The sequence below is a fragment of the Podarcis bocagei genome (assembly GCF_964188305.1).
Source record: "Podarcis bocagei genome assembly, chromosome: 4".
NCBI classification, from domain to species: domain Eukaryota; kingdom Metazoa; phylum Chordata; class Lepidosauria; order Squamata; family Lacertidae; genus Podarcis; species Podarcis bocagei.
This window is the reverse complement of record NC_138128.1, coordinates 55,231,292-55,255,931: the sequence shown is the minus strand read 5'-3', so window position 1 is coordinate 55,255,931 and position 24,640 is coordinate 55,231,292. Positions and strand designations below refer to the sequence as shown.

Below are 24,640 nucleotides of genomic sequence, written 5' to 3'. Positions count from 1 at the left end.
ATGTGTGGGGAGGAATTGATGTGGCCTAGGACCCATGTACCTACGGGACCACCTCTCCTGGTATGCCCCGCGGAGGACCTTAAGGTCCACAAATGACAACACTTTGGAGGTCCCAAGTCACAAGATGGTTAGATTGGTTTCAACTAGGGCCAGGGCCTTTTCAGTACTGGCCCCGACTTGGTGGAATGCTCTGTCACAAGAGACCAGGGCCCTGCGGGACTTGACATCTTTCCTCAGGGCCTGAAAGGCAGAGCTGTTCTGCCTGGCCTTTGGTTTGGACTCAGTCTGACCCTTATGTTTTCCCTCCCCTTACAGTTTTTGATCTATGGGCTATTTTTAAAATGAGGCTGCATTTTAAATTGCATTTTAAATTGCATTTTAACCTGTATTTTAAATTGACCCCCCCCCCATTACGTTTTTATTGTAATTTTACTGGTGTTAGCCACCCTGAGCCTGGCTTTGGCCGGGGAGGGCAGGGTATAAATAAAATTTATTATTATTATTATTATTATTATTAGCTAATCAATGGGGTGATTTTCAAATGTGCATCATGAAAACTCACTGACCCTTGTGGATGGCGGGATCTAGATTTGATCTAGGTTGAAAGCAGAATTGCTGAGGACCAGCACCCATGATCCTGTCTTGAGGAAATCGTCTTTGCACTACAGATGAGTAGGTGTGCACTGTTGGGAAACTGCCAGGGAGATAGTGTCCATCATGAGCCCCCAAGCTGGCAGTCGGACGTCCATCAATCTCCCGTAGCTCAGGCAGATCCAGCAGTTAGCGACACGAAGCCGTTCTGGAAACGGATTGCCACATTCCAGGCTTGTGTACACTGTTTATCAGCAGATAAAAGCACAGCCAAAAGTCGCACCGCAGAAGAGCATATTTTTACAGACTTTATTTAGCTTAGAACAGAACAAAAGAAAACACGTCCATCTCAGTCAGCGTCTCTGACCAACTGGCAAAAACGAAAGGAATATCAGCAAGCATAAACATCCTGTGACTAGGACATGCGCAGACTCTGTGACTTACAAAGCCTGCTCCCTTTTAAGGTGGAACGGAAATATCCTAACATGCACACAGTCAGCAAGGCCAGTGTTCAGGGATGATGGGAGTTGTAGTCTAACAACAGCAACAAGCATAAGTTCCTCACACCAGCCCTACAGCCCTTGGGATAGACTCAAAATAAATCCAGCTGTTTGTAGGACAGTATGGAATCTGAGCATTTCACCCAGTCTCGAAGACAAAATCTGGTATCTGAACCACCACTGTTCTGGAGTTTTGCGCCAGCTCTAGCCCCTATAAACACATTTTAAATAAATAAAACCAAATTGAATTACAGAGGTTTATTCCCTTTTGTGGGCATAATTTCAGTTACTGTGCTGTTTCCAAAGAATGCAATTGTAGATTTTGGTTGTTTTTTTTAAAGCCCTGTTGGCAGATTGTTATAAGAAACACAAAATTTCATTGACATGTGATTAAAGATTATTTCTCCCGCACTGGAATTTTTTGGCTGGGATGGTTTTGTTCTCTCCCATCCTTTATTATATGAAACAAACCGAGAAAACAAGGAAGAATTGAAAGATTATAAAGAGGGGGGGGGGACTACTTTCCTTCCCTGAGAAAGTTTCAGTTCCCTTTTATGCTTTTAATCAGGAAAGACTTGCATGAGATGGAGGAGGTTTTGAAAGCTTTCAATGGTCTGGCCACATAAATGCAGGGTTAGTGAGATGGTAAGAAAGATTGCCAGGAAATAAAGGAGCACAACCAAGCAGCAGGGATTGTGCATATTGTTGTGGTTGCCCTTCTTTCTCGGGCATAAAATAGCTGCCACTACCATCATGGCTTCCAAATCATGCAATAGAATAAAAGCGTGGTGCTATTTTTTCACATGGTCATGATTCCACCCAGGACTGAGCCAACAATACTCACTATTCTTTGCAAATATTTCAAGCCATGCTAAAAATACAACCTGCGGTGTTAAGGGAATCCAGTGTGTGCTTTACATGTTTGAGTTCTCAAGCATCTTGAGCAATTCCAGTTCAGGATTGACACAAAGCTCAAGAGTTCTTGAGAAGAAGCCCTAAGACAGTTGAAGAGAGAGATTTATGGTGGGCTTTGCCCATGCCCAATGCTGGTTAGAGTTTGCTGTAAAGAAAACAAGGTACACCTCTCTCTTACTTATTGCAATTTCCCCCACGTCTTTGTTTAATTTGCTTCCACCTGCCCTCACTCTCAGTTGCCCTCAGAGATGTCAACATGTATCCAAATCTGATTGGCTATGTAGCATTATGCCATCATTCCAATCATGGCATGGTACTGGTTGGGTGGGATCACATATGTCATGAGTCTAGAAAGGAACATCAGCAATAAGGGTAAAAAGCTTCAGGAGTAGGGTGCCTAGATAGTATTCCCTCCTCTACATAACTGTCACAGGTTATAGGAGCCACCCTGATCCAATGGGTTGAATGGGGCTTTGATAGGGTTGAGATGTCCCTCCTTCCAACCTTGCCTGACTCTTCTGGTAGTGGGGAGATCCACTGGCAGTGGGGATGTCTTGCCAGTGAGAAGCACCCCAATGCTCCCACCTACCCAAATGGCAGGTGGGCAGAAGCTAGTGCAGGCTAAGATGGGATGCTGGCTCCTGTGCTGAGCATCCTGTTGTCATGCAATAGCAATGGCCCTGATCTGGTCCTCTTCACTGTACCAGTCTGGGATCTGAAACAGTGAAGGGGCATTTCCCCCCCTGCCCACATTCTGTTCTGGTTGGTGTGAGCATAGAGACAGTGGGTGCAGTGCTAGTTGCATTGCTCCATTAAGCTGCACTGCAGCTGGCCGGGGTAAAGTTTGTGCCCTAAGACTTCCTTCAGATAGGAACTTTGAAATAGTTTGTTGAGCTATTCCAAGCTGCATTTTTAAAACTTATTTGATTTCCCCCTAAAAGGATAAATTTGGATTAAATGGGGAAAAACATGGGCTGGCATTTTAATGCCAACAATGTTGGTGAGATGCTGCAAAAAAGAAAGGGTGTGGGGAAACGTGAGAAGCATTGACCTAACAATAAAAGCATCCATCCAGTGGATTTTCAGGATAAATTTCTACTGCATTTCTGCATTAGTTCTGATACCCCCGCCCAATTTCTTTTTTTAAAAAATGGTGAATATTGAATGCATTCCTAGTGTCTACATCAGGAGACAACTCAGCTATTGCTCTAGTGAAGGATGTTTGCCTAACATAATGGCGTAACTAAGAACCATTTGGGATTTTTGAATTTGCATTACCGCCACAAACCTGCCAAGCTCTCATGAACTTGTGATGCAAGGGCTGAAATGACAGATAGATGTAGGTAAGCCTCAATGAAAACAAATGGATGCCAGTTCTTTCCTCCAGAACACAGGTGGTGTGCATTATGCAGGGAAAGCCAGCCAACTCATTTTGTTCAGGCAGGAGTGTGTCTAAGCCAAGCTTCTGACAGGCAGCTAGCTAGCCTTGTAGAGTGGAAATCTAAATGAGAAACTTACAGCAGGCTGGGTTTTAGAACCACTGATTAAAATTGAGTGTCAGTGCAAGCAGCATAATATAACCACTTTAATGTTGGATAAAAATGCTTGCAAAATAAAGGCCTAGTGTAAAGCAGCCAATGCAACGTATATCATGAGTGTCTTTCTTATCTCCCAGTGTCTCTGAATTCGCTGATTTACAGAAATGTTTGATTTGCTCATTTTCAGCACGTTAAGCCGTATTTAAACTGGCATAATAAAGGTCTGTCATGGGGTGACAGGCAGTAAGAGGTGACAGTTGCAACAGCTGGGCCACTCTTAAAAAGTTTTGCTTTACAAGGACAATAAGCAGCAGCACAATCCTACACATGTCTACTAAGAAATCAGTCCCATTGCGTTCAAAAGGGCTTACTGTCAGAAAAGCGGGCATAGAATTCTCTCTCTCATAGTAATCTTTTTTAGATATTAAAGCAGCAGGGTGGGAGTTATTTTTGTGTGGGTTCATCTCAAGGTGCTACATCACGTTTATAGCCCCACAGTCACATGTGCAGAGCTGATTGCAAGAGCCCCTCTCCACCAGGATCGCTTGGGGGGAGGGGGAATTGAGGATTTTGATGTAAGGACACCAGAACTCTACCACTTCTGACCTTGTGTCTCTCCTCCCTTCTCCAGGTCCAAGTCTGAAGTTAGAAAGCATGATGGGGGAGGGTTTTGTCCTTTTGATTCTGTGTGGCTGAGAGAGTCCAGATACTTTGGAGCTTAAAAGGTAGAGGTTTGTTGGTCTGGACTTGAGCTTCTGTGACCTTTGGATTGCATTGGCAATGCAGCCTTTTCCCAAACTTTGGAGCTAGAAATTGGATGGGATTTGCCATGTAACTTCAGGAGTGATTCCCACCCCTTCTGCGGCTCCAAGGCTGGGACTTGTTGCACTTACCAGAGGACAATAGCCCATTAACTGTGGCGAGTGACATTGTGGAACTTTGTTTATAGTGCAGGGGGACATATCTGTCCTGCCTTCCTATATAGGGAGGTTTTTAATGTTTGATGTTTTATTATGCTTTTATATTTATTGGAAGTCACCCAGTCAGATGGGCAGGGTACAAATAAAATCATCATCATCACCGCCATCATCATATTTGTATCAAATGCTAACCATGTTAGTGCATGATACTGTGTATGTGCTGACACAGCTACACAGATCTTTAATGAGATGCTGTGAATCCTTTGGAAGCAGATGTAGACCTATCTTTTCTTTTTTTAAAAAAATGAAACTGTAATCTTATATCTAAGTAACTAATTTTGGATGTCTTAGTGTGACTGGATACTCGTCTTACCCATGGGTAGGCAAGCTAAAGCCCGGGGGCCGGATACGGCCCAATGCTGAAAAAGTTTGTTGACTCCTGCTTACCCATTAAAACAAATCCTATTACAGTCACCTTGTTCTTAGTTGCTGAAGTCATTGCAAGACAGCTTCTTCAACAGTTCATCCTTTTTAGGGTAATCTCTGCATGTTTCCAAGGTGAGAAGAGCTGTCCATGGTTCTGATTCCTTTAGCAATGTAACCAAACACCATCAAAACCAGGTATTGTAGATTGGAATTCAAGTGACTCCAAGCCCCTCCGATTGATGAGTAGCAGCAAACCTCACTACTCTTGATCAAGTCCTGTTGTCTCCTGTCCCCTCTCTGCTCTTTGTCTATATTGCATTGTGAACAGGACTTATCTACATCATGTAACACATGGACACCCAGTATATATGCAGCAATTCTTGTAACATTCTGTGAATTTATTTAACAGGATTTATATACCTTTAGTGATGTGGGTGGCGCTGTGGTCTAAACCACAGAGCCTGGGGCTTGCCGACCAGAAGGTTGGCGGTTCGAATCTCCGCGATGGGGTGAGCTCCCATTGCTCGGTCTCTGCTCCTGCCAACCTAGCAGTTCGAAAGCACATCAAAGTGCAAGTAGGTAAATAGGTACTGCTCCGGCGGGAAGGTAAATGGCGTTTCCGTGCGCTGCTCTGGTTCACCAGAAGTGGCTTAGTCATGCTGGTCACATGACCCGGAAGCTGTCTGCGGAGAAACACCTGCTCTCTCGGCCTATAGAGTGAGATGAGCACCGCAACTCCAGAGTTGTCTGCGACTGGACCTAACAGTCAGGGGTACCTTTACCTTTACCTACCGTAATATACCTTTAATTGACAAAGCCTCAAAGAGTTATCCATAAAATATATTATTAGTAAGCAGTAAGCATTCAACTGATAAAGTTTATCATCTTTAAAAAAATAATAATAATGGATGGCTCTGTCTTGCAGCAATGTGATATGAACAGTAGTTCATGAAATGAGCCTAATTTTAATAGGATGTGGATATGTGGTGTAGTGGTTAAAAGCGGTAGTCTCGTAATCTGGGGAAACGGGTTCGCGTCTCCACTCCTCCACATGCAGCTGCTGGGTGACTTTGGGCTAGTCACACTTCTTTGAAGTCTCTCAGCCCCACTCATCTCACAGAGTGTTTGTTGTGGGGGAGGAAGGGAAAGGAGAATGTTAGCCGCTTTGAGACTCCTTAAAGGGAGTGAAAGGCGGGATATCAAATCCAAACTCTTCTTCTTCTTCTTCATATGGTGGAGTGCAGGGCTTCCTCATGCTCCACTGGCAAGTGGAAGCAGATACCACATTTAGCTCCAATTATGTGCTTTAAAACCAAGTACTAAATGGCTGCTGTGCCTTTATGCATTTTCTCTCCCCCCCCCCTTTCCCCACAGTGTCTGGAGAGACACTTTTGCTGATAGCAATTCTTGAGGCAGCCGCTCCCAGGACTGCTCCTATAATTCTTATTTGTTAAGTTTCCTTTTCTGACTACTTCTTATCGCCTTCTCTCTGCTGAATAGAAAGCTGACATTCTGATCAGGGAAAGAAGCACTGAGTGGAAAAGCACATGAAAAGGAATATCAAATTGAAAGTACTCCCCCGAGTGGATGCATGTATAAATTGTAAGAAAAAAATAATCTCTAAATGCAGCCCTTGGGACTTGAATTATTTACACTCTTTTAATCCTCTTAACTTCAAATCAAGATCACTCATATTGCTTTACAGCCAGGCTTTCAATTGTATTATGCGTTCAGGAACAATTTCCTTGTCAATCATCACATTTAACAAATTCATAATCCGCTCGTGTTTTCTGCATGTATTTTGGGGGCCTCACACTTCTCGTCTTCATCCTGGCTTACTTTTATCAAAATCATATTTTCAGGTTCTCCACACAGTGGGCAAAGTAACAGGAATACAGCTGTCAGCAGCAAACAGGAAAGAGAATACATTTCCCCCTGTTATAAGCCTCTTTGGATGTGAATCAGCCAACCTTCAGGGAACCCGTGCATTTAGACTTGAAACTTTGTCTTCAATCAGACAAAAAGGTTAGACATTTGCACTCCTTAATTCCTGCTATCTGACAAAACCCCTGAAGTGATATAACATATTTGATGTATTTAAACTAAGGGTAGAGAACTGCCAGACTGTGATTGGGTGCAGCCCATGTTGTCTTTGACCCTGGACCATGTTCTCTATTCCCTTGACCCTATCTATTCCCTTGATCCTGCACAGAATTGAAGCCTAGACCTTCCCCCCCACCCCATCATTTGCTTGAATTAGAGCTTTCCCTCATAAGCCTAATTACCACATAAGGGAGTGGATGTTTTTAAGGAGGTGCCAGCTGGGAGGAAAGGGCCAACTCTTCCGGGCATTCTGAACCCCTGAAATCCCCCCTTCCATGGAACAATCAGTTTTAGGATTAAGGATCGAGCAACATGGGTGTTTGTTTGTGTGTGTGTGGATAATTTTTGTGCGTGGCATAAAACAAACACCACATTCCAGGCAACTTGCAGCTCCGTCCTGCATAACTACTCTTGTATAAGCAATGACTTCCCCCCTACTTACCTGGAAGTAAGTCCCACTGAATTCAGGGAGCTTACCTATGAGCAAATAAGAACAGGATCAGAAGGCATATCATATTTCTCTGCCCTTTTTAGAATCCAGCAAAATGCATTTTTCATTTTTAGCAAGCCTCCAGTTCAGGGGTTAGTTAACCTAGTGTTCCCCAAATATTGCTGGACTCTAATGTTGGCTACCCCTGCTCTAGCTCCTCCTGTTCTCACAGTGAAGAATGTCAGGATATAGTACTGTATATCCCTACCAGGGGACATGTACAGAGATAATGTATTATTTTTTCTAAACTACATTGTTTTCCATGTCTTTTTTTCCAAGAATCTCAGCAGTTCAGTGTGTATTTGAGGGCTGCAAATGAAACCATTTCCTAAAAAACAGGATGCGAGAGGGAGAGAAAAAAATACCTCTGCGGTGCTCCTTATGTCTACCAATTCTAAATGCCTGACAATTGTATAACTGAGACTGACAGCCAGGTCTGCAGGACGGTGATCGTTTTTCCCTGCTGGTGAATAATATAAAATGCTTCTCAATAGCTATCGAGAATGATGTGCAGATTCGCATATGGAGCTGTGCAGGGACCAGAAATTATGTTAGAAATGGCTTCTTGACCGAGGTTCCAGAGTTTTATATCCATCCTAATAGGCTCCAGTGATGCTAAAAACAGCAAACCACCTGGTGTACCAAGAGAGCAGCGATGTGAAGCTAATACCAGACAAAGGCAATAAATTAACCCTCTGTTTCTTTTCCCCCATGTGCAAGCCAGGGATAGCAGGACATCAATAAAAACTAGCCATAGCAGAGACAGCAAATTAATGTGCCATGCTGAGGTAATCTTTTGTGTGAAAAGATGTAGCAGAATGTGATGTCCCTGCTTTTATTCATTCATACTTTGCAAGACTTTGTGGTCACATTGGTTAACTCTACCTCCCTCCAGACTTTCCAGTGCTGTGCACTAGTAATTGATGAGGACCATTTGATACTTCATGTGACTCATCAGAATCTTGCACCACTAGATGTTCCCCCAAAAGGTTACTTTCTTTGTTTCTTTCAAATGACTAGAGATATATTAATTGTCTTGAGGAAAAACATGACTTGGGGACAGGCTTCCCCTACACTTATGAGTATACAAGTGCACTGAATCTGGACTTTTATTTGTAAGCAGGGAAAGCCAGACTTTGTCAAGCTGCAGCAGAGAAGGGAAGCAGGGCTATTCCATCTCTGCTGAGAGACAAGATCCCTTTGGCTCTCCCTAACTATCTCCAAACACCAGCCCTTCCAGCAGGCTACAGATCAAAGGGAGGTAAAGGAAATTGGCTATTCTGTCACTGTGGTGGGAGACTAGTTGCTTTTGGCTTTCCCCCAATTTTCACCGAGAAGCACCCATTCCATCAGGCTACCACCCCGAACTATTTCCATCCAAATTATAACAACCATATTATGAGAAATGTAACATTAAGAGCTGGTGCCTTTTCTCTCTTGTCTTTTATAGTGGAAATCCAAGGGCAGGGATTATCTTGTTTTTTAAAAATTGAACTGTAAGCTGCTCTGTGAGCCTTTTTGGTTCAAGACGGTGATAAAACAATGCTTTACACAAATACATGCATACATCTTTAGGTATAGAAGTTTGTATGCTTGCAAATTAAAAGGAAATGGTATTATAAATAAATCCCCATTGGCCTAATAGGGACCTTTTAGCTGTATATGTGAAAGCTCCCTCGCTATCAGATTTTGATAGAATACCTGAATGGTTTGCCTAAATAGGGCTTGTGTGATCTATCAGTTAAGTCTATGGTAGAGACTGCGAGTTTTGATCCATGGCCCCATGACAGAGCATTCTCTATGGCAGCCCTTAAATCACAGAACTCCTTCTGTACAGAGGTGCATCTGACACCTTCACTGTATAGCTTCTCATGAATGTAGAAGATACATCTCTGTGCTCTGGCCTTTGAAACCTGAGAGGCGTGTTTGCAGGCCTCCCCCCCTCCCTGAAACTGTGACTGTAATTTGTTTTAACTGTTTTTAATATGAGTTTCTAAATTGCTGTAACCTGCCCTGGGACCTGCTGTTGGAGAATGGGCAATAAATTTAACAACTGAACACAGCCACCAGGGCTGCTTAGCATACTTAGGCAGTGCCAACAGGGCCCACAGCTGATGTCAACCCTGGGACCCCCTTTATTTTTAATTTTTTTTTTAAGACTAACACACTGAGCAATGAAAGGCAGCTGCACCTAGTCACCCTTTGATTGCCCACAGACTGATCTAGTGCCACTGTGGGAAATGTGTAAGTAGGAAGATGTCCAACATGGCTTGGAGGTAAGCCTGCTAGCGGGGGATGGTATTTGGGGTAAGGAAGCCCACCACTTGCCCTGGGTGCCCTCAAATATGGACAGCAACCAAGGAAAGTAAAATGGAGGAGGGGAGCCGACCCACTGGAGTCTGCAGCAGGTAGTGAGCATCTAGGGTAGGCATAGGCAAACTCGGCCCTCCAGATGCTTTGGGACTCCAACTCCCATTATCCCTGACCACTGGTCCTGTTAGCTAGGATGATGGGAGTTGTAGTCCCAAAACATCTGGAGGGCCGAGTTTGTCTGTGCTTGATCTAGGGGTAACGAGAGACCACCTGCTTTGTGTTTTTTTAAAAAAGAACTCTGCTCCCTGCACTGTAAAGGGATGAGTTAGACAGAGACTGCTTTCCTCACTCTTCAGAATTGCTCTCCTCCAACAAAACATTCAGTTCTGGGCTTGGAAACATCTAGCACCCCATAACATAGCAGGAAAGCAGGAGGCGGGGAAAGAAGACGAATGCTTCTTCTACCACTTCCGCCCCTGCCTCGCCCCCAGTAAAGTACTACAGCAGCTTCGAGGTTTTCTGGAATCCTTTGCCTCTCGTGCCATGGCGGGGAGGCCGATCATTAAACGACATTTCCCAGCATGCCCCGCGACAGCAAATTGGGCCGGGCTGTGCCGCAAACTACTGCATAGGGGTGGGGAGAGCCGTCGGAAAGAGCGGTGCGCGTGCGACGGTCGCTTTACGACTGCCAGGGCCGGATCCGCTTCCGGTGTGAGCCACCCCGAAGGCAGCCGTTGCCGCCGCTCGCCGTTCCGCGTAACCTAGAGACGCGACAGCGCCGTTCGGCGATGGGCGGGAGGCGATTGTGACAGGCGGCGCTCTCCGTGCCCGCCCCCTCCTCCCTGCCCGGGCAGAGCGGGCCTCTCCCGGCCTGTCGGGATGGAGGAGGAGAGCATGGAGGAGGAGGGGGGCGGCGGAGGAGCGGGAGGAGGCGGCGGAGGAGGAGGCGGAAGCGTCAGTAGCAGCAGCAGCAGCTACGAGGCCTTAATGGACGACCAGAACCACAACAACTGGGAAGCTGCGGCCGAAGCCGCGGCAGGAGGAGGAGGGAGCTACGGGCAGACGCGGCACCGGCCGGGCCCTCCGTCCCCCGGGGAGCCCCACAGGGCCTCTCTGTCGCCCCTCGAGGAGCTGGAGATCCACATGATGTCCGAGGCCGCCAACGGGCCAGGGAAGGGCTGCGAAGCCACGCCGGTCAAGGGGGGCTCCAGCATCAACCTCAACATCAACCCCTCGGCCTCCAAGTTCTGTGAGTGAGAGAGAGGCCGAAAAGGGCCGCCCTCCTGGCCGAGGGAGGCCGTGGCCCAAGCGGCCGTGTTCTGCGCCACCTCCATCCCGCCCCAACCACGGTCGATCTGTTGGGGCTGAGCGGAGGAGGCCAGCTTGGTTCGTGCTCCCCCTTTCATTGCAGAACCAGGAGTGTCGGCTAAGGGGGCAGGCACGGAGCATCCCGGCCCATTGGCCCTTTTTTCAGGTCGTCAGAAAAGCCCTGCTGCATCTGGCCAGGGGCCCAGCTAGTCCAACATCCTGTTCTCACCGTGGCCACCCAAAAATGTCCCAGGATGCCCACATGCAGGGTCCTCCGCAAAGAGCGGCTCGCAGAAACAGACATTCAGTTTGCGGCCTGTAAATCCTGTAGCATTGCTCTGTCCTCGCATCATAGTGAAAGGATGGGTTTTTTGCGGGGGGGGGGGATGGCGGGTAATAACCACAGTTGCTCCCTGGGGTGATGATAATAATGATAAAATTTATTTATATCCTGCCCTCCCCAGCCAAGGCCGGGCTCAGGGCGGTTAACAAGCAATAATAAAAACAAGTTGAATGAATACAACTTAAAAGCAAGATTAAAATACAACATTAAAACATTAAAATGCAGCCTCATCACAGGAGGAGAAAGGAAAAAAAGAAAGGGGGGGGGAAATCAAATTGACTCTAAGCCAAAGGCCAGGTGGAACAACTCTGTCTTACAGGCCCTGCAGAAAGAAATCAGATCCTGCAGGGCCCTGGTCTCATGAGACAGAGCGTTCCACCAGGCCGGAGCCAGTGTTGAAAAAGCCCTGGCTCTGGTTGAGGCTAATCTAACTTCCTTAGGGCCCAGGACCTCTAGGGTGTTGCTATTTATGGACCTTAAGGTCCTCTGTGGGGCATACCGGGAGAGGCGGTCCTGTAAGTATGAGGGTCCTAGGGTGATGGGATTCTGGTTGTACCTGTCTTAACAGGTGAGGCTCGGCTGATGCTCTCCAGTTGTGGGCTTATGATTATTGTCCAAGTTGCTCCACAGTTAAAAAGTGCTACACATGGAAATGTTAAGAGATAACATCTGTCTGATCTCTGGTGACATGAATTTGTGTGCTTATACATGCTAGAGACTGCTCTCATATGCCTGTCACCATATGTTCTCCAGCTGAGGATGGCAACTCTTACTGCTTAAACTGTTTCCCTGACATCATCACAGTGTGTGCATGAATTGCTGCCCTCCCTAGTTTGGCTACATATGTGGGTATCATTTTGGCTGTACAGTTCTTCTGAACACAAACAGCCAGATTTATGCAGAATAAGATAGTCCTTCAAATAACCTGATCCCCAAACCATTTTGTTATGTTTAGCACTGCATATGGCTTATTTTACAGGGTAGTTGGAAGGATTGTTTTAATCAAGTGTGCAAGGCACTTGGAGTGCTTGGAAAACTGGGTTATATAAAATGATAGCTTGCTCTTGTACCAGTAGGTTTCCAGAGAAGCGTATCTGGAATAATCAACAAAAACAGTTCAACAACATAAAAGTATAAAAAGTTACCCAATGTGCATTTACTTTTGCATGCGTGCACACACATCCTTATGGAAGTGCGTGTTGTTTGCGCTATTGTTTTACTAAGAAAAGTATAAATATTTGAGTTGGGAAAATTACTATGTAAACATCTGTGTGTTTCAGGAGGCAAATGAATGCAAACATCTGTCAGCTTCTTTGCCCGTGTCCTCTTGTGCCACACTGTTCAGAGCCATGCCATAGATTCCCTTACTGTTACATCTGAATTTTCCCCACCGCACAAACAATGAACAGTAAGCCAAGAACAAACCTTGGTTATAGCTCATGATTTGTCTGGAGCAAAAAGGACCATAAACGTGGATTAAGATGTAATGCTAAGCCAGACCATGGCTCTGTTCCAGGTAGCAGCAGGGCCAGAGTAGGGCAAAATGACTGCAAATTTTTCTTTTGAGTACCCACATGCTTGTTCACATTTCACCATGGTTTGGCTTGGGGTTAGGTGTAAATGTATAATGTCTTGTCTTTAAACATGCTTTGTGTTGAAATAAACATATTAATGTCTCTAGCACACTGATAAGAACAAATTCTTGTTCTTGTATCACAGTGAAAAATGAGTTTTTTGCATCTCAAAAAATACGTTTTTTGCATTATAGAGATGATTTACATTTAAGACAGCTTTACAGATGTTGCTAAGAATGTTGGTGCAATTATTTTATCATTCTTCTCATTGTGTTCCATAAGTGCATTAAGATGATTTATTTTCTCTTATAGTAATGAATGTTATAACAATAGAAGACTATAAGAGCACATACTGGCCAAAGTTGGATAGTGCCATAGATCAGCTTTTAACTCAGTGTCCTGGTGACTACATCCCCATCTCCTATGAACAAATATACAGGTAAGAAAATTTTACAAGCTTTGTATGGTTCTGGAATAAATTATTTTGCATTTAAGGTTTGCTGTATATCAATTGTGTGCATAGAAGCTACTTTTAATGCACTAGTATTGCATTCTTGGGTAACAATTTTCATTTTAATATTAGATTTTAAGACTTAAGGTTGAAAGACAGGGTAAAAGTATGATTAAAAAAATGAACCAGGTAACACATTTTTTCATTTATTGGAAAGTAAGGTGAATAATTTCAATTAATCTTGGGTTATGCATACAAAAGGAGGAAAAAGCTTCTAGCTGCTTTTTCCAGAATATGCATATGCTATAACCTCTACCTTGTTCTCCCTTATTCACCTTTTCTCTAAACAAAAACCCCAACTATTGTTACCTTTCTTTATAAGGGATTTGCACCACCCCCTTAATGATTTTGGTTGCCTTTTTTTTGGCATCTTTCCCAGCTCTACAATAAACCATGCAGAATTACAAGGATTTGTATAACAGTGTTATGATATTGGCAGGTTTATTTTAAGTCCTTTTCCTAATGATCCTTAGCACAGAATTCTCCTTTTTTTACAGCTGCTTGCTTCACACTAGGTCAGCATTTTCATTGAGCTATCCCCATTGACCCCAAAATTTCTTTCCTGGCCAGTCACCACTAATTCCTGAAATGCTATATACATTCTAGCTGAGCTAGATAACTCCCAAGCATTTTGAAGAGTTTTTACTTTCTTGACTTTCCCTTTCAACTTCCCTTTTTACACTTCTGTTGAATTTTGAGAAGGTTCCTCTTTTGAAGTATATGTGTGACTGCTTTCAGTTTCCTTGACAATTCCCCACTTCCATATATGTTGAACTTGATAGCCGTGTCATACAGTATGCATTTGGTTCAACAGCACTTTACACCCCCTCTTTACCACTTAAATTTAAGTCTTGAGTCTCTTCCCATCTGATCAGTTCCATTAGGGCAAACATTTTAGGGCACCCTGAAATCTTACATCCCTGACCGCAATCACCCAGTTAATGTGTGGGTAATTTGTCCCCTATTACTACCGCACTTCCTCCTTAGAATGCTTCCTTGATTTGGATTCACAATCTCAAGTTCACCATTTTAGTTAGGGTGGTGGGAGATGACAGTATGTCCCTAACAATTAAGTTACTAGTGTCAGCCACAGTGGTTCTATAAAGGAGCCTGTCCCTTTAGGGAATTCTAGCTTTTTTGACTGTGTCCTCTTTGACTTACAGTCCTCCCTAGTATGCACTTCCTGTACTTTCTGTAGGGTTTGAATCTAGTGATGACTGTGCTGCTGGTTCTCTTTGTTCCACTAGGTTTCCATTATGCCCGGTATATCTATGCTGTTCTTTAAAACCAAACACTTCAGCTCTCCCATCTGGTCTTGGACTTTTCTAGTATTGGCATATAAACACTTATAAATGGTGTCTCTCTCCAAATGTCTCTGCATAATGTTTTCCACTATGGTGCTTTCAGCTCTTAGAATAGCTATCATGTACCCCTACACCTCTGTTACCTAGTTCTTCCCTCTCCCATTGGGACAGATCTATAGATATGTTCAACCCATCACTTAGGGATGATTTGTCCCAGGGGTTCTTCGTTTGTATTGCTGGGTGGTTTTTAATGTTCCAAGGACTGCATTAAGGTTATTTAGAATTATGTTTCGGTGAAACTCTTGCCGGTTTATTTCCTTGGCTCAGAACCTCTGTGTTGATGTCTTAGGTATAGTTCCTGGATCATCTATGATTGTGAAAATTTATGGAATATTGAAGGGCCAGCCAAATACAGTATGGATTACAATAATTCCTCAAGAGATATGAAGTGGCCTTTTTTTAGTTAAAAGGAGCTTGGTGATTTTGGGCAGGGATTGGGTTGTTGGTACCTTCAACTCTGATTCAAATAGCAAATACAGGTTTAACGGCAACACTAGCTTGGCACTGGGGGTGTTGAGAACCCTCAATAAAATGGACTGAGAATCATGGGTTAATTGAGGACCCCATGGAAATGAACAGAAGCTGTAATGCTGGCAGAATACCACTGGCGCTTAAACTTCAATTCTTTGTTATCCTCTACTTTCCTCATCTGCAATCACTTGCTATGTGTACACACAGTGCTTTGCAGTGCTTATCTCAGGGAGCTTTGCAGTGACTCCATGAAATAGGTGAGACCGAGAGATGTTTGGGTCTTGTCCATGACCAACCAATTTTCTTTATTGCTCACCTAAATATTTGTCTAAAAGCAGCCCAGTGTCTAAAAGCAGCATTCTGTTTGCTGTAAGCTGACACCATCTGACTTGTGCTTTATCTGCCCCACTGTAAAATTATCTTTCTGAGAAGGACAGCGGAGGTGACCACTCACTTTTTGAAAATATGAACCAGGGTACTGTCATGTACCATATGTCAAAGAAATTGAATGCATGTGCTTCCATTTCCTTTGTTGTCCTGGGAATTCTAACATGGGGCTGAAGAGAGGGAGATATACAGAGTTATACACAATCAATATAAAGTTAGTTGTGGTGTACAGTAGTCCCATTTATTTTGGTGAAGCTGTTTCATTCCGTTGCTTTATCCTGTTAAGATAGGCTCACTAATTAAAATGTTGCCATCCATTCCAATGCAAGTTGCTGTTTTTGTTTTTTTTCCTGTTAAAGACAGGCACACTCACATAGACTTAATTCCTAAATGCTTTGGTTTCATTCACAAGAAACTTGTTAGCATTTTTTTATCTGAAAGTAAAAAAAATGCATTTTTTTCTTAGTGATTCAGAAACGTCATATTGCATACAGTGGCCAAAACAGCACCATTGACCATATTACAAGTATGGAAAACAAAAGAGCTTTGACCATATCATTGCAGAAGTGTTTTGCACAATAAAATGAACAAGGGTTCCAAGACGTATGGGTTTTTTTTATTAATTAATAAAACTTAATTTTAAAATATTTTATTACCACCAGATAAACACCCTTCTGATTTTTAAAACATAACAAGTTCATGGTTAGCCCATTCTACAAAAAACATATGGTACGTGTGTTAGTTGTGGTTTATGTGCTGTGGCTTATTGAACCTACCAAGGTACAAAATGACTAAAATTCACTTTGAATGGTCAATGAACCTTTTCTGTGGCATGTAGTACCATTTTTATACCATTTTTATACCTTCTTTTGAAAGAGACAAAAATTAGCTTTATTTTGATACCAAAATAAGCCCAATTGGTTGAAAAATAAGCAAAACAGCAGGTTTTTTTCTAAACTGACGCAGAAATTGCATTAGTTTATATCGTATGAAAATCAAAATTTTAAAAAAATTCTCCTGTGCCTAATTTTGGACCAAATTTTTTTACAAAAATTAATTTGAGATTATCTCATAGGTATCTACACATAATTTTTTTAAAAAGAAAATCTGAGTCATGAGAGCACATTCGAGTATTAAAATCAGGTGATTTGGCGTGGAAGGACTAGTAGAAAAATGGTTATGGCCTTGTATCTGAGAATTGTGGTAGTTGTGTTTCTGAAATTAATACAGTGGTACCTTGGTTTTCGAACATCTCCGTTGATGAATGTTTTGGAACTCGGAACGCCGAAAACCTGGAAGTAAATGCTTCTGTTTTCGAACGTGTCTTCTGCTGAGGTACCACTGTATTTTTTTCAATTTTCTCTGTAAATTTGCAGACCGCCCTTTGTGCCTTGGTTTTCGAATGTTTCGAAAGTTGACCAGTCTTCCGGAACGGATTATGTTCGAAAACGGAGGTTCCACTGTACTTAAAAGTTCAAATGAAGCATTTTGGAGTCCCACATGTTATAATTGTTATTTAAATATAATTTTGTTTTCATTTTACTATTTTACTTTTGATCTGAGAACACTGCATGCATTGTCAGATATACTCCCTGTGTATAGTTTTGCTGCTGTTGCAATTTTGGAAAGTTCTTAAACGCAGTAGTATTTGGCAATAAAGGCTTTAGATGTTAAGACTTATGTAGACAATAACTTTTAATGGATTTCTCTTTTGAGCCCGATTAAATTGATGCGATATGTAGTAGAGATCTGGAGACACACACAAATTGCTTCAGAAGCAACTTCTGTACTTTGGGTAGGACCTGCTTCACCTTGTACTCAGGATACAGCCTTGATTTTGATTTTCTGAGTAATTTGATGTCCACCTGCTGACTACATGACAGCCACTGTCAATGTGAGCAGGAGTTTCTCTGCTGGTGCACATTGGGGCAGAAAAAAAATATTGCATCCCCGAAAAAAGCTGGCAACAGTGAAGAAGTCCACACCCAGCATGGATCCTCTTGTCTCCATTGACTTGCATATGAATAATCATGGTAGCTGTCAGAGCCCCAATGCATGCCTTCAGAGCAGTTCCTGCTGCCAATGACAGTGTGAGCAGGGATTGTGATGAAGGTGCTATCCTATATGGCTCCAAAGTGGATATGAAGGATCATAGACAGCCTTGCTTTTGTTTCAGGCCACATTGGTGAAGGTCTGAATACTTCTAAAACAACATTCTTTGGTTTGTTACTTGGGCTTGATCTGGAGTGGCTTCATGCCCCTTGATCTGTGGTATTTTCTAGGTCAAGATGAAGGAACAGCTTTATGCTGCTTAAGGTTTTGTGGCTTTGATGGAATTTCAGCCATACTTTAGATAGGTGCTCAGAACAGAACCACTTCCAATGTTGGCAGTCTTAGGTGGAATCTATACCAGTAGCTTTTCGTGCAAGTTATTCTGAGTTCAGTGGGACTTGCTTATATTTTCACACCATTTGTTTTGTTGTGCAAAATTTGTTCATCAAGAGGCAGAGGAAGCTTGGAAATAGGTAGGAAAGCAGGGTGGATAAAATCAATGATTATTTTTTAAAAATTGATTTAAATCAGATTTTTTAAAATTTAAATTGGATTTTTAAAATAAAATGCTTTTGGAGGAAAAAATCTTTCTAAAGATAGTTTTCTATTTAAGTTACATTATAGTCCAAAGGCTATTCAGGAAATAGGGATTTGTTTAAACATGGATACATATGCTATAATGTTATTGTTTTAGTTAAATAAATTGTTTAAATTGTTATTAAGGAAATGATTATTTTTCTCCTTCCAATAAAGTACAGCAGAAATGTTGTCCAAAAATAAACAGTTCACTTACTAAACCTCACAATAATTTCATAATTACCAGTCTATGTACTTCTAATAGTATAACCAAATCAGTAATTTTTTATATAACTGAGAGAACTACTCTGAAAATTTATTATTCCAAAAATGAAACCTTCGTCTGGTTGTAAGTATTAAGATTAAACCAGCAGGAATAAGTCTTTCGGGGGGGGGGGGATGATTTAAATCAAGTCTTTCTGACTAGTGTTTTAAAATTGAGATTTAAATTGATTTGATTTAAATCAAATCCACCCTGCAGAAAAGTAGAGAAAAGCACTAGTCTGGACACCCCTTCATTGTCTTTCACTTTAAGCAAGTCGTGGAACGTGATCACAGATGATTGCTGAAATGTGGTTACTACTAATTGCAGAACTGTCAGTTTCCATTCAGAAATAGCATCTTAAAATCCTTGTAATGTGCAGGAATTTCTGTGCTACTTATTTTGTTTGTGGTTTGTAGCTTGCATTGCTGGGAAAGCCAACAAATATTAGTTTAGCTTAATCTAAGCCTCATTTATTTTGATTTTTAGAATCTCCTTATATGGAACAGTTCAAGGTGATGTCGAAATGTCAAAATATACATTATAAACAATATCACATACAAAACCAACAGTTTAAACACTGTAAAAGAACTCAGTACAACGATGAGTTCAATAACTCTTTAAGCAATCAAGCAATGAAACATCTTCATCCCAACAAACGTTATATGATCACTCAATCAGCCCCCAAGAAGTAGCAGTAAAATATCTGCACTTAAGTGCCTAGGAGTAAAGTAAAGGAGTAAAGATTACTTGCTTAAAGTGAAAGACACTGAAGGGGTGTCCAGACTAGTACTTTTCTCTACTTTCCTGCCTATTTTCAAGCTTCCTCTGCCTCTTGATGCCTCTTGATGACACACACTTTTGCCCGGCACCAAAATAATATCAAAGTCTATGCAAAGTAAGCCTCTTTAGGGAGAGCATCCATTGGCATGGGGGCCACCACTGAAAAACCCTTCTTCTTTTGTAACTATTCTCCAGACTTCTGCTGGTGGGGCACAGAGAGGAAGGCCTGTAATGACCTTGGGGGCTGGGTAGGTTCATATGAGAGAACTGGGTATAGGGGTCCTGCGCTGTGTGGGGCCTTGTAGGTTTAAACCAGCATTCTATGCCTAACAGGGAAAGTGCAAATTAGTTGACAGGAATACCTTTATGTTCAGAAGTACAGTGGTGCCCCGCAAGACGAATGCCTCGCAAGACGAAAAACCCGCTAGACGAAAGGGTTTTCCGTTTTTCAATGTGCTTCGCAAGACGAATTTCCCTATGGGCTTGCTTCGCAAGACGAAAACGTCTTTCGAGTCTTGTGATTTTTTTCGCTCCCCCCTTTTTCTAAGCCACTAAGCCGCTAATAGTCTTTTAGCCGCTAAGCCTTTAATAGCCGCTAAACCGCTAATAGCGCTAATCCGCTAAGCCGCTAATAGAGTTGCTTCGCAAGACGAAAAAACCACTAGACGAAGAGAATCGCGGAACGGATTATTTTCGTCTTGCGAGGCACCACTGTAAAGACTCTGAAGGAATTAGATGAAGCTGTGGTTAAAGTGCATAAAGCTTGAGAAAGTGGCCCATGTTAATACAGACTCCAGTCATGTGAATAATTATTTGATGGCTTTCCATAACAATTTGATACAATCAAGCTATTCTATTAAAATCCCAAACATTATATATGAGGCAGCCTTAACTTTTCAATGTTTGCAAGGCTGTCTGTAGGGAGCACAGGTTGTAGGCTGCTACAAAACTTGTTGGATAAATAGGGTCTTTGTTTAGGATGCGTATTGCTGAAGTTTCCTTTTAATTTTAAGCAGAATTTCTACTGGCTTGACATTTCTTGTTTTTCCCCCCTTGTGCTGCAAACTGTTGTCAATTCATCACTGTTCCTGTATTTATTTCTGCAGTTGTGTGTATAAATGTGTGTGCCAGCAGCATTCGGAACAGATGTATAGTGACCTAATAAAAAAGATAACTAACCACTTAGAGAGAGTCTCAAAGGAGCTGCAGGTAAGAAGCTGCACAATTTTGTTTTCCTGGGATTTGGCATTTTACTGGGAGTAGTGTGCCACCGATCATTTGAAATGATTGTTATCACAGCTGTTTCCTATGTAGAACTCAACTAAACCTTTTGTGTAATGTGTGAGTGTAGAGCACTAACCTTTGAATGATTCCTCTAGGAAAATGAGGTTTCACTGTATTTGCTTAGGTCCTGTATTTTATAAAACTGTCATGAACCAAAAGTTGAAATAGATGCAATGGAATATTCTTGACTCTTAGACCTCCAGACTTCTCTGGGATAACATAAAAGTGAGCCAAAACCAGAGCAATTATTAATGTATATTTAAATTTTCTAAAAACATTTCCTTAGTGGTTCATCATAATCCACCCCGGGTCAGCACAAAAGTGCATTGTTTCCTCCCAAAGGAGCAGACATTACTATCTTTTTGCCTGGGTAAATTCCTTTGTGTTTTAGGATTGACCACAAATCCATTGCAGAACTTCAGCTTTGATTGAGTCTTACTTAAACTGCTGATACACATTTGTTTTTACCTAGCCAATGTCACTTGTGGGTGACATTGTCATCTTAAGAGGAGCTCCCCTTTCTCTTAGAGTATAAAAGTTTCTTTTTGTTCATTCTTGCTTGCCGTTGATGATGGGGGCAAGCATTTAGTTCTACCCTCAGTACTGAGCTACAAATATCCTAATACCTCTATGCTACACATTAAAACATGTAGAGCTGTTTACACTTGTGGTTCAAAGTTGGGCAACAGGGTGCAAAGGAAAGGAGAAGTACATTAAGAGAACAAGTATAAAAGTGAGTAATAAGAAAAATTGTTAAGTCAATTTCTTACTCAGGGCTTGTAGAAAGATGAGAGAAGTGGCTAGAAGTTCCTATCCCCATGCATGTTTACTGGTTCTTTACTGGAATGTAGGGCTTTAATGGAGGAGGACTCTTGAGAGCAGCTGCTGCAACTACTGTTTCCTTTAATCCACCACTATCTTTTGTTTGCTTGTACTCGCTGAGCGGGGAAAGGCGTATGCTTACAGACCCCACCATAACGGAAATCTAACCTGGTTCAGGGTAGACATGGCCCACTGTACCCCTCTGCTTCTACAGTCACCTCTTCTTGGTCTCTGCCTGCTCTTCCTCCTAGCTTTGAATGTCCTTTGTAAAAATGACTTTGTTTTTCAAAAAAATCTCCAAAAAATCAAATCCCTTTAAAAAATCTGTGTTGCTTTGTTTTTACTTTTGCCTTTGTTGTTGTTGTTGTTGCTGCTGCCGCCAGTTATCTTCTGTGAATCTGCATTTTCTGCTGTGAACATCATCCAAATGCTACTCTGTTATTGCAGATAGATGCTTGGATTAATCTTTGAATTTAACTGTTATTAGATTTCATTAAACTATTCAGTCCTTAGTGATGCAATGCAGTGCAAGAGTTCTGCATCAGCATTGAATTTAGGCTTCCTTCCTGTTGGGAACAGGGTTTTCAGGTCTTTGTTTTCTTTTCTGCGAGCCTGAAGGCAGAGGTTGATATGGATAAATTTCAGAGGTGGATGCTGGGATTGATAGGCATATAAAGTTTGTATTATGTTAAATGCACAAGCCTTAATACATTTAATCACCGTACCTACAGTAGGTCTTTATGTAGTTTTTATGTAGAATTTTTGGGGTCAGGTGTAGTGCCTCTTATAGTCATCCTGATGTCTGGCTTGTGGTATCCAGCATGCAGCTGCAGTTACCTGGCCTCTCCCAGGCTTTTGCTTTGTGACTGGCTTTACTGTCACACCTCAACGTTCTGGCTAAATAAATGAATAAAAACTTTACACTTGGATCCCACCTTTGTACCCTCGTGTTCAAGGTGATGAATATGTGATTCTCAGGCAGGTACCTATCCAGGTACCAACCAAACCAGTACCTGCTTTATTTCAGCAAGGTAGTGGTCTTACGTGCCTTCAGATGATGGATCTTGCAGCCCTGAAGCCTGCTCACCCCCAAAATATGTTGATCCACATATCAGATTTGATTGTATCTCAATTTGTCAATCTTTGGAATGAATATTCCCATAATGAGAGGAACAGAAAAGTGTGTGGCAAGCCGCTCTAAGAAAATGCAGGCATTTACTAGGGGGAAGGCTAGCTTTTCTCTGGCCTCTTCCAGTCTTCTCCCTGCTCCTCTGCCCTGATAGAGATGGGAAAGTAAACATGATTCACTCCCAACTTCTAAGCTTCTTTAAGAAGATGCCATAATGTACATGTAATCTGATGCTTTTTCATGAATTATTTAGACACTCTCTCTATAATCTGTAAACCTTAATTTCAGCATCACACCATTTTATTGGCAATGATTCCACTGGTGTGAAGTGTCAGTGTATAAAGGTTGTTTGCTAAAAAGAAAACTTGCCGCTGGATAGCACATTGTGCCTCTGAAGCATTATTCCCTAGTAAATTCAAATGTTCTGATACTTGCGTATTGCTTTCCTATGGAATAAGGTTGAACGTCGTGATTAGTTATTAAAAGTAGTGCTTCCTTATACTTGTTAAAGACTTCATTGCAAAATGTCAACATTGGTAGCTGAATGTTTTGAGGCAGCCGCAGCAAGTGTCCGCTTGTAAGTATTTACAAGTTAAATAATCAGCCATTTCTAAACAAGATGTTTCTTGGATCTACAATGAGATACTCATGGTAACCAGAAAAACCTGCGTGTATGTATGGTTTCCCAACTGTACTTATTTTTACTTAAGAGATTTATACCCTTTCCTTCAGCAGATATCCGATGCAGGTTGGCAGGAACATGAGACAGCACCTGTTTCATTGTGGTGCCCAGAAAGCACAACTCCTTCTGTCATGTGATTTGCTTAATAATATTAATAGCAGAGAGTGGCTAACATATCTCTGCTATTCTGATTCTGATTCTTATTATTAATTATTAACCTGCCCTTCACCTTAAGGTCCCAAAAGACATTTTTTATTTGTAAAACTTTTGACTTCCCTTTTTGTTTAACAATTTTTTGTTTTTATGGCACAAATTGGGATCCTGTGAGACTCCCCATTGGAGCTGGAGTTCAGTTTCCATCAGTGCCAGTTAGCAAAGTCAGTGGTCAGATTGTGGGAGTTGCAGTCCAACCTGTGGAGTAGGGCCACAGGTTCTCATTCACTGCCCTTCTTGTGCTATTGTTACGTTTTTTAGTTGTCATTGTGTTTTTATTTCTCTTGACTAGATAGAAGCTGCCTTGATTGCTCTCTTCTAGACTGGAAAAGTGAGCTAAAGATCTTACCACATAACTAACTGCATATTGCCAGGCCTGAGCAAACAGGAGAATGTTTGTGTGTAAAATGTTCACAAGTGCTGCCAGCTGGATGAACAATGCTAGAATTTCTGTAGCTTATTCCTTTCCTCTGTTTGTGTTAGGATTTTGGTGATTCCTCTTCCTAGTTCCCAGCGCTGGTGAAGGTGCTTGAATTCTGAAGGGGTCTGCTCAATCATAGGAGGAGCTGATCAGTATCCAAGATGAGGCCAGAGTTGTTGCTGGTGCAATCTTGCACTGGTGAAACTGTAGCAAGGCTTGTAAGGGAGGGTAGGGATAAGATAAGCAGGTTAAAGCTGAATGTGTTTGCCTTTCATAGGTTGGCACAAGCTAAGCTTATGCTTGGTCTGTGACAGCCGCAGAGGAATGTTCTGTCTTTCTGCAGGATGTAACATATCCTTCAGAGAGTCCTTGCCTATCTCTCATCTAACATTAAATATTGTCATTATTTTAGCACTCGATTAATTTCTTTGTAATATTCAGCTCTTATCCCATTCCTCTATATAGTGCAGTGAAGTACTAATTTTGCTTTTTGTGTGACTAGTGACAAGTGAGCTTAACTTGCAGTGAGCAACCTGAATAGATGATGTCTTCTGTGGACTCTTCACCAGCTAAGGGGGGGGGGGGGAAAGGGTTTTCCATTTTGTAAATTGTACTGTAGGTGGCAGCAGAATTCTTTCACTGTCTGAATACTGTTTAAACTG

The 24,640-nt window shown here is 42.1% G+C and overlaps 1 protein-coding gene across 2 annotated transcripts in view; it reads left to right on the top strand.

Annotated features, from left to right (window-relative positions):
- The first annotated feature begins 10,471 nt into the window (after nucleotides 1-10,471).
- CACUL1 (CDK2 associated cullin domain 1) overlaps nucleotides 10,472-24,640 on the top strand; it is a 43,911-nt gene continuing 29,742 nt past the window's right edge. Inside the window, exons 1-3 of one of the 2 annotated variants that reach the window (XM_081193056.1) lie at nucleotides 10,472-11,045; nucleotides 13,334-13,460; nucleotides 20,534-20,636. In XM_081193056.1, coding sequence (XP_081049182.1) covers nucleotides 10,676-11,045; nucleotides 13,334-13,460; nucleotides 20,534-20,636 — 600 coding nt within the window. In that variant the 5' untranslated portion in view covers nucleotides 10,472-10,675. The remainder of the gene's footprint in view (nucleotides 11,046-13,333; nucleotides 13,461-20,533; nucleotides 20,637-24,640) is intronic. The other variant, XM_081193055.1, reaches the window with a different exon arrangement.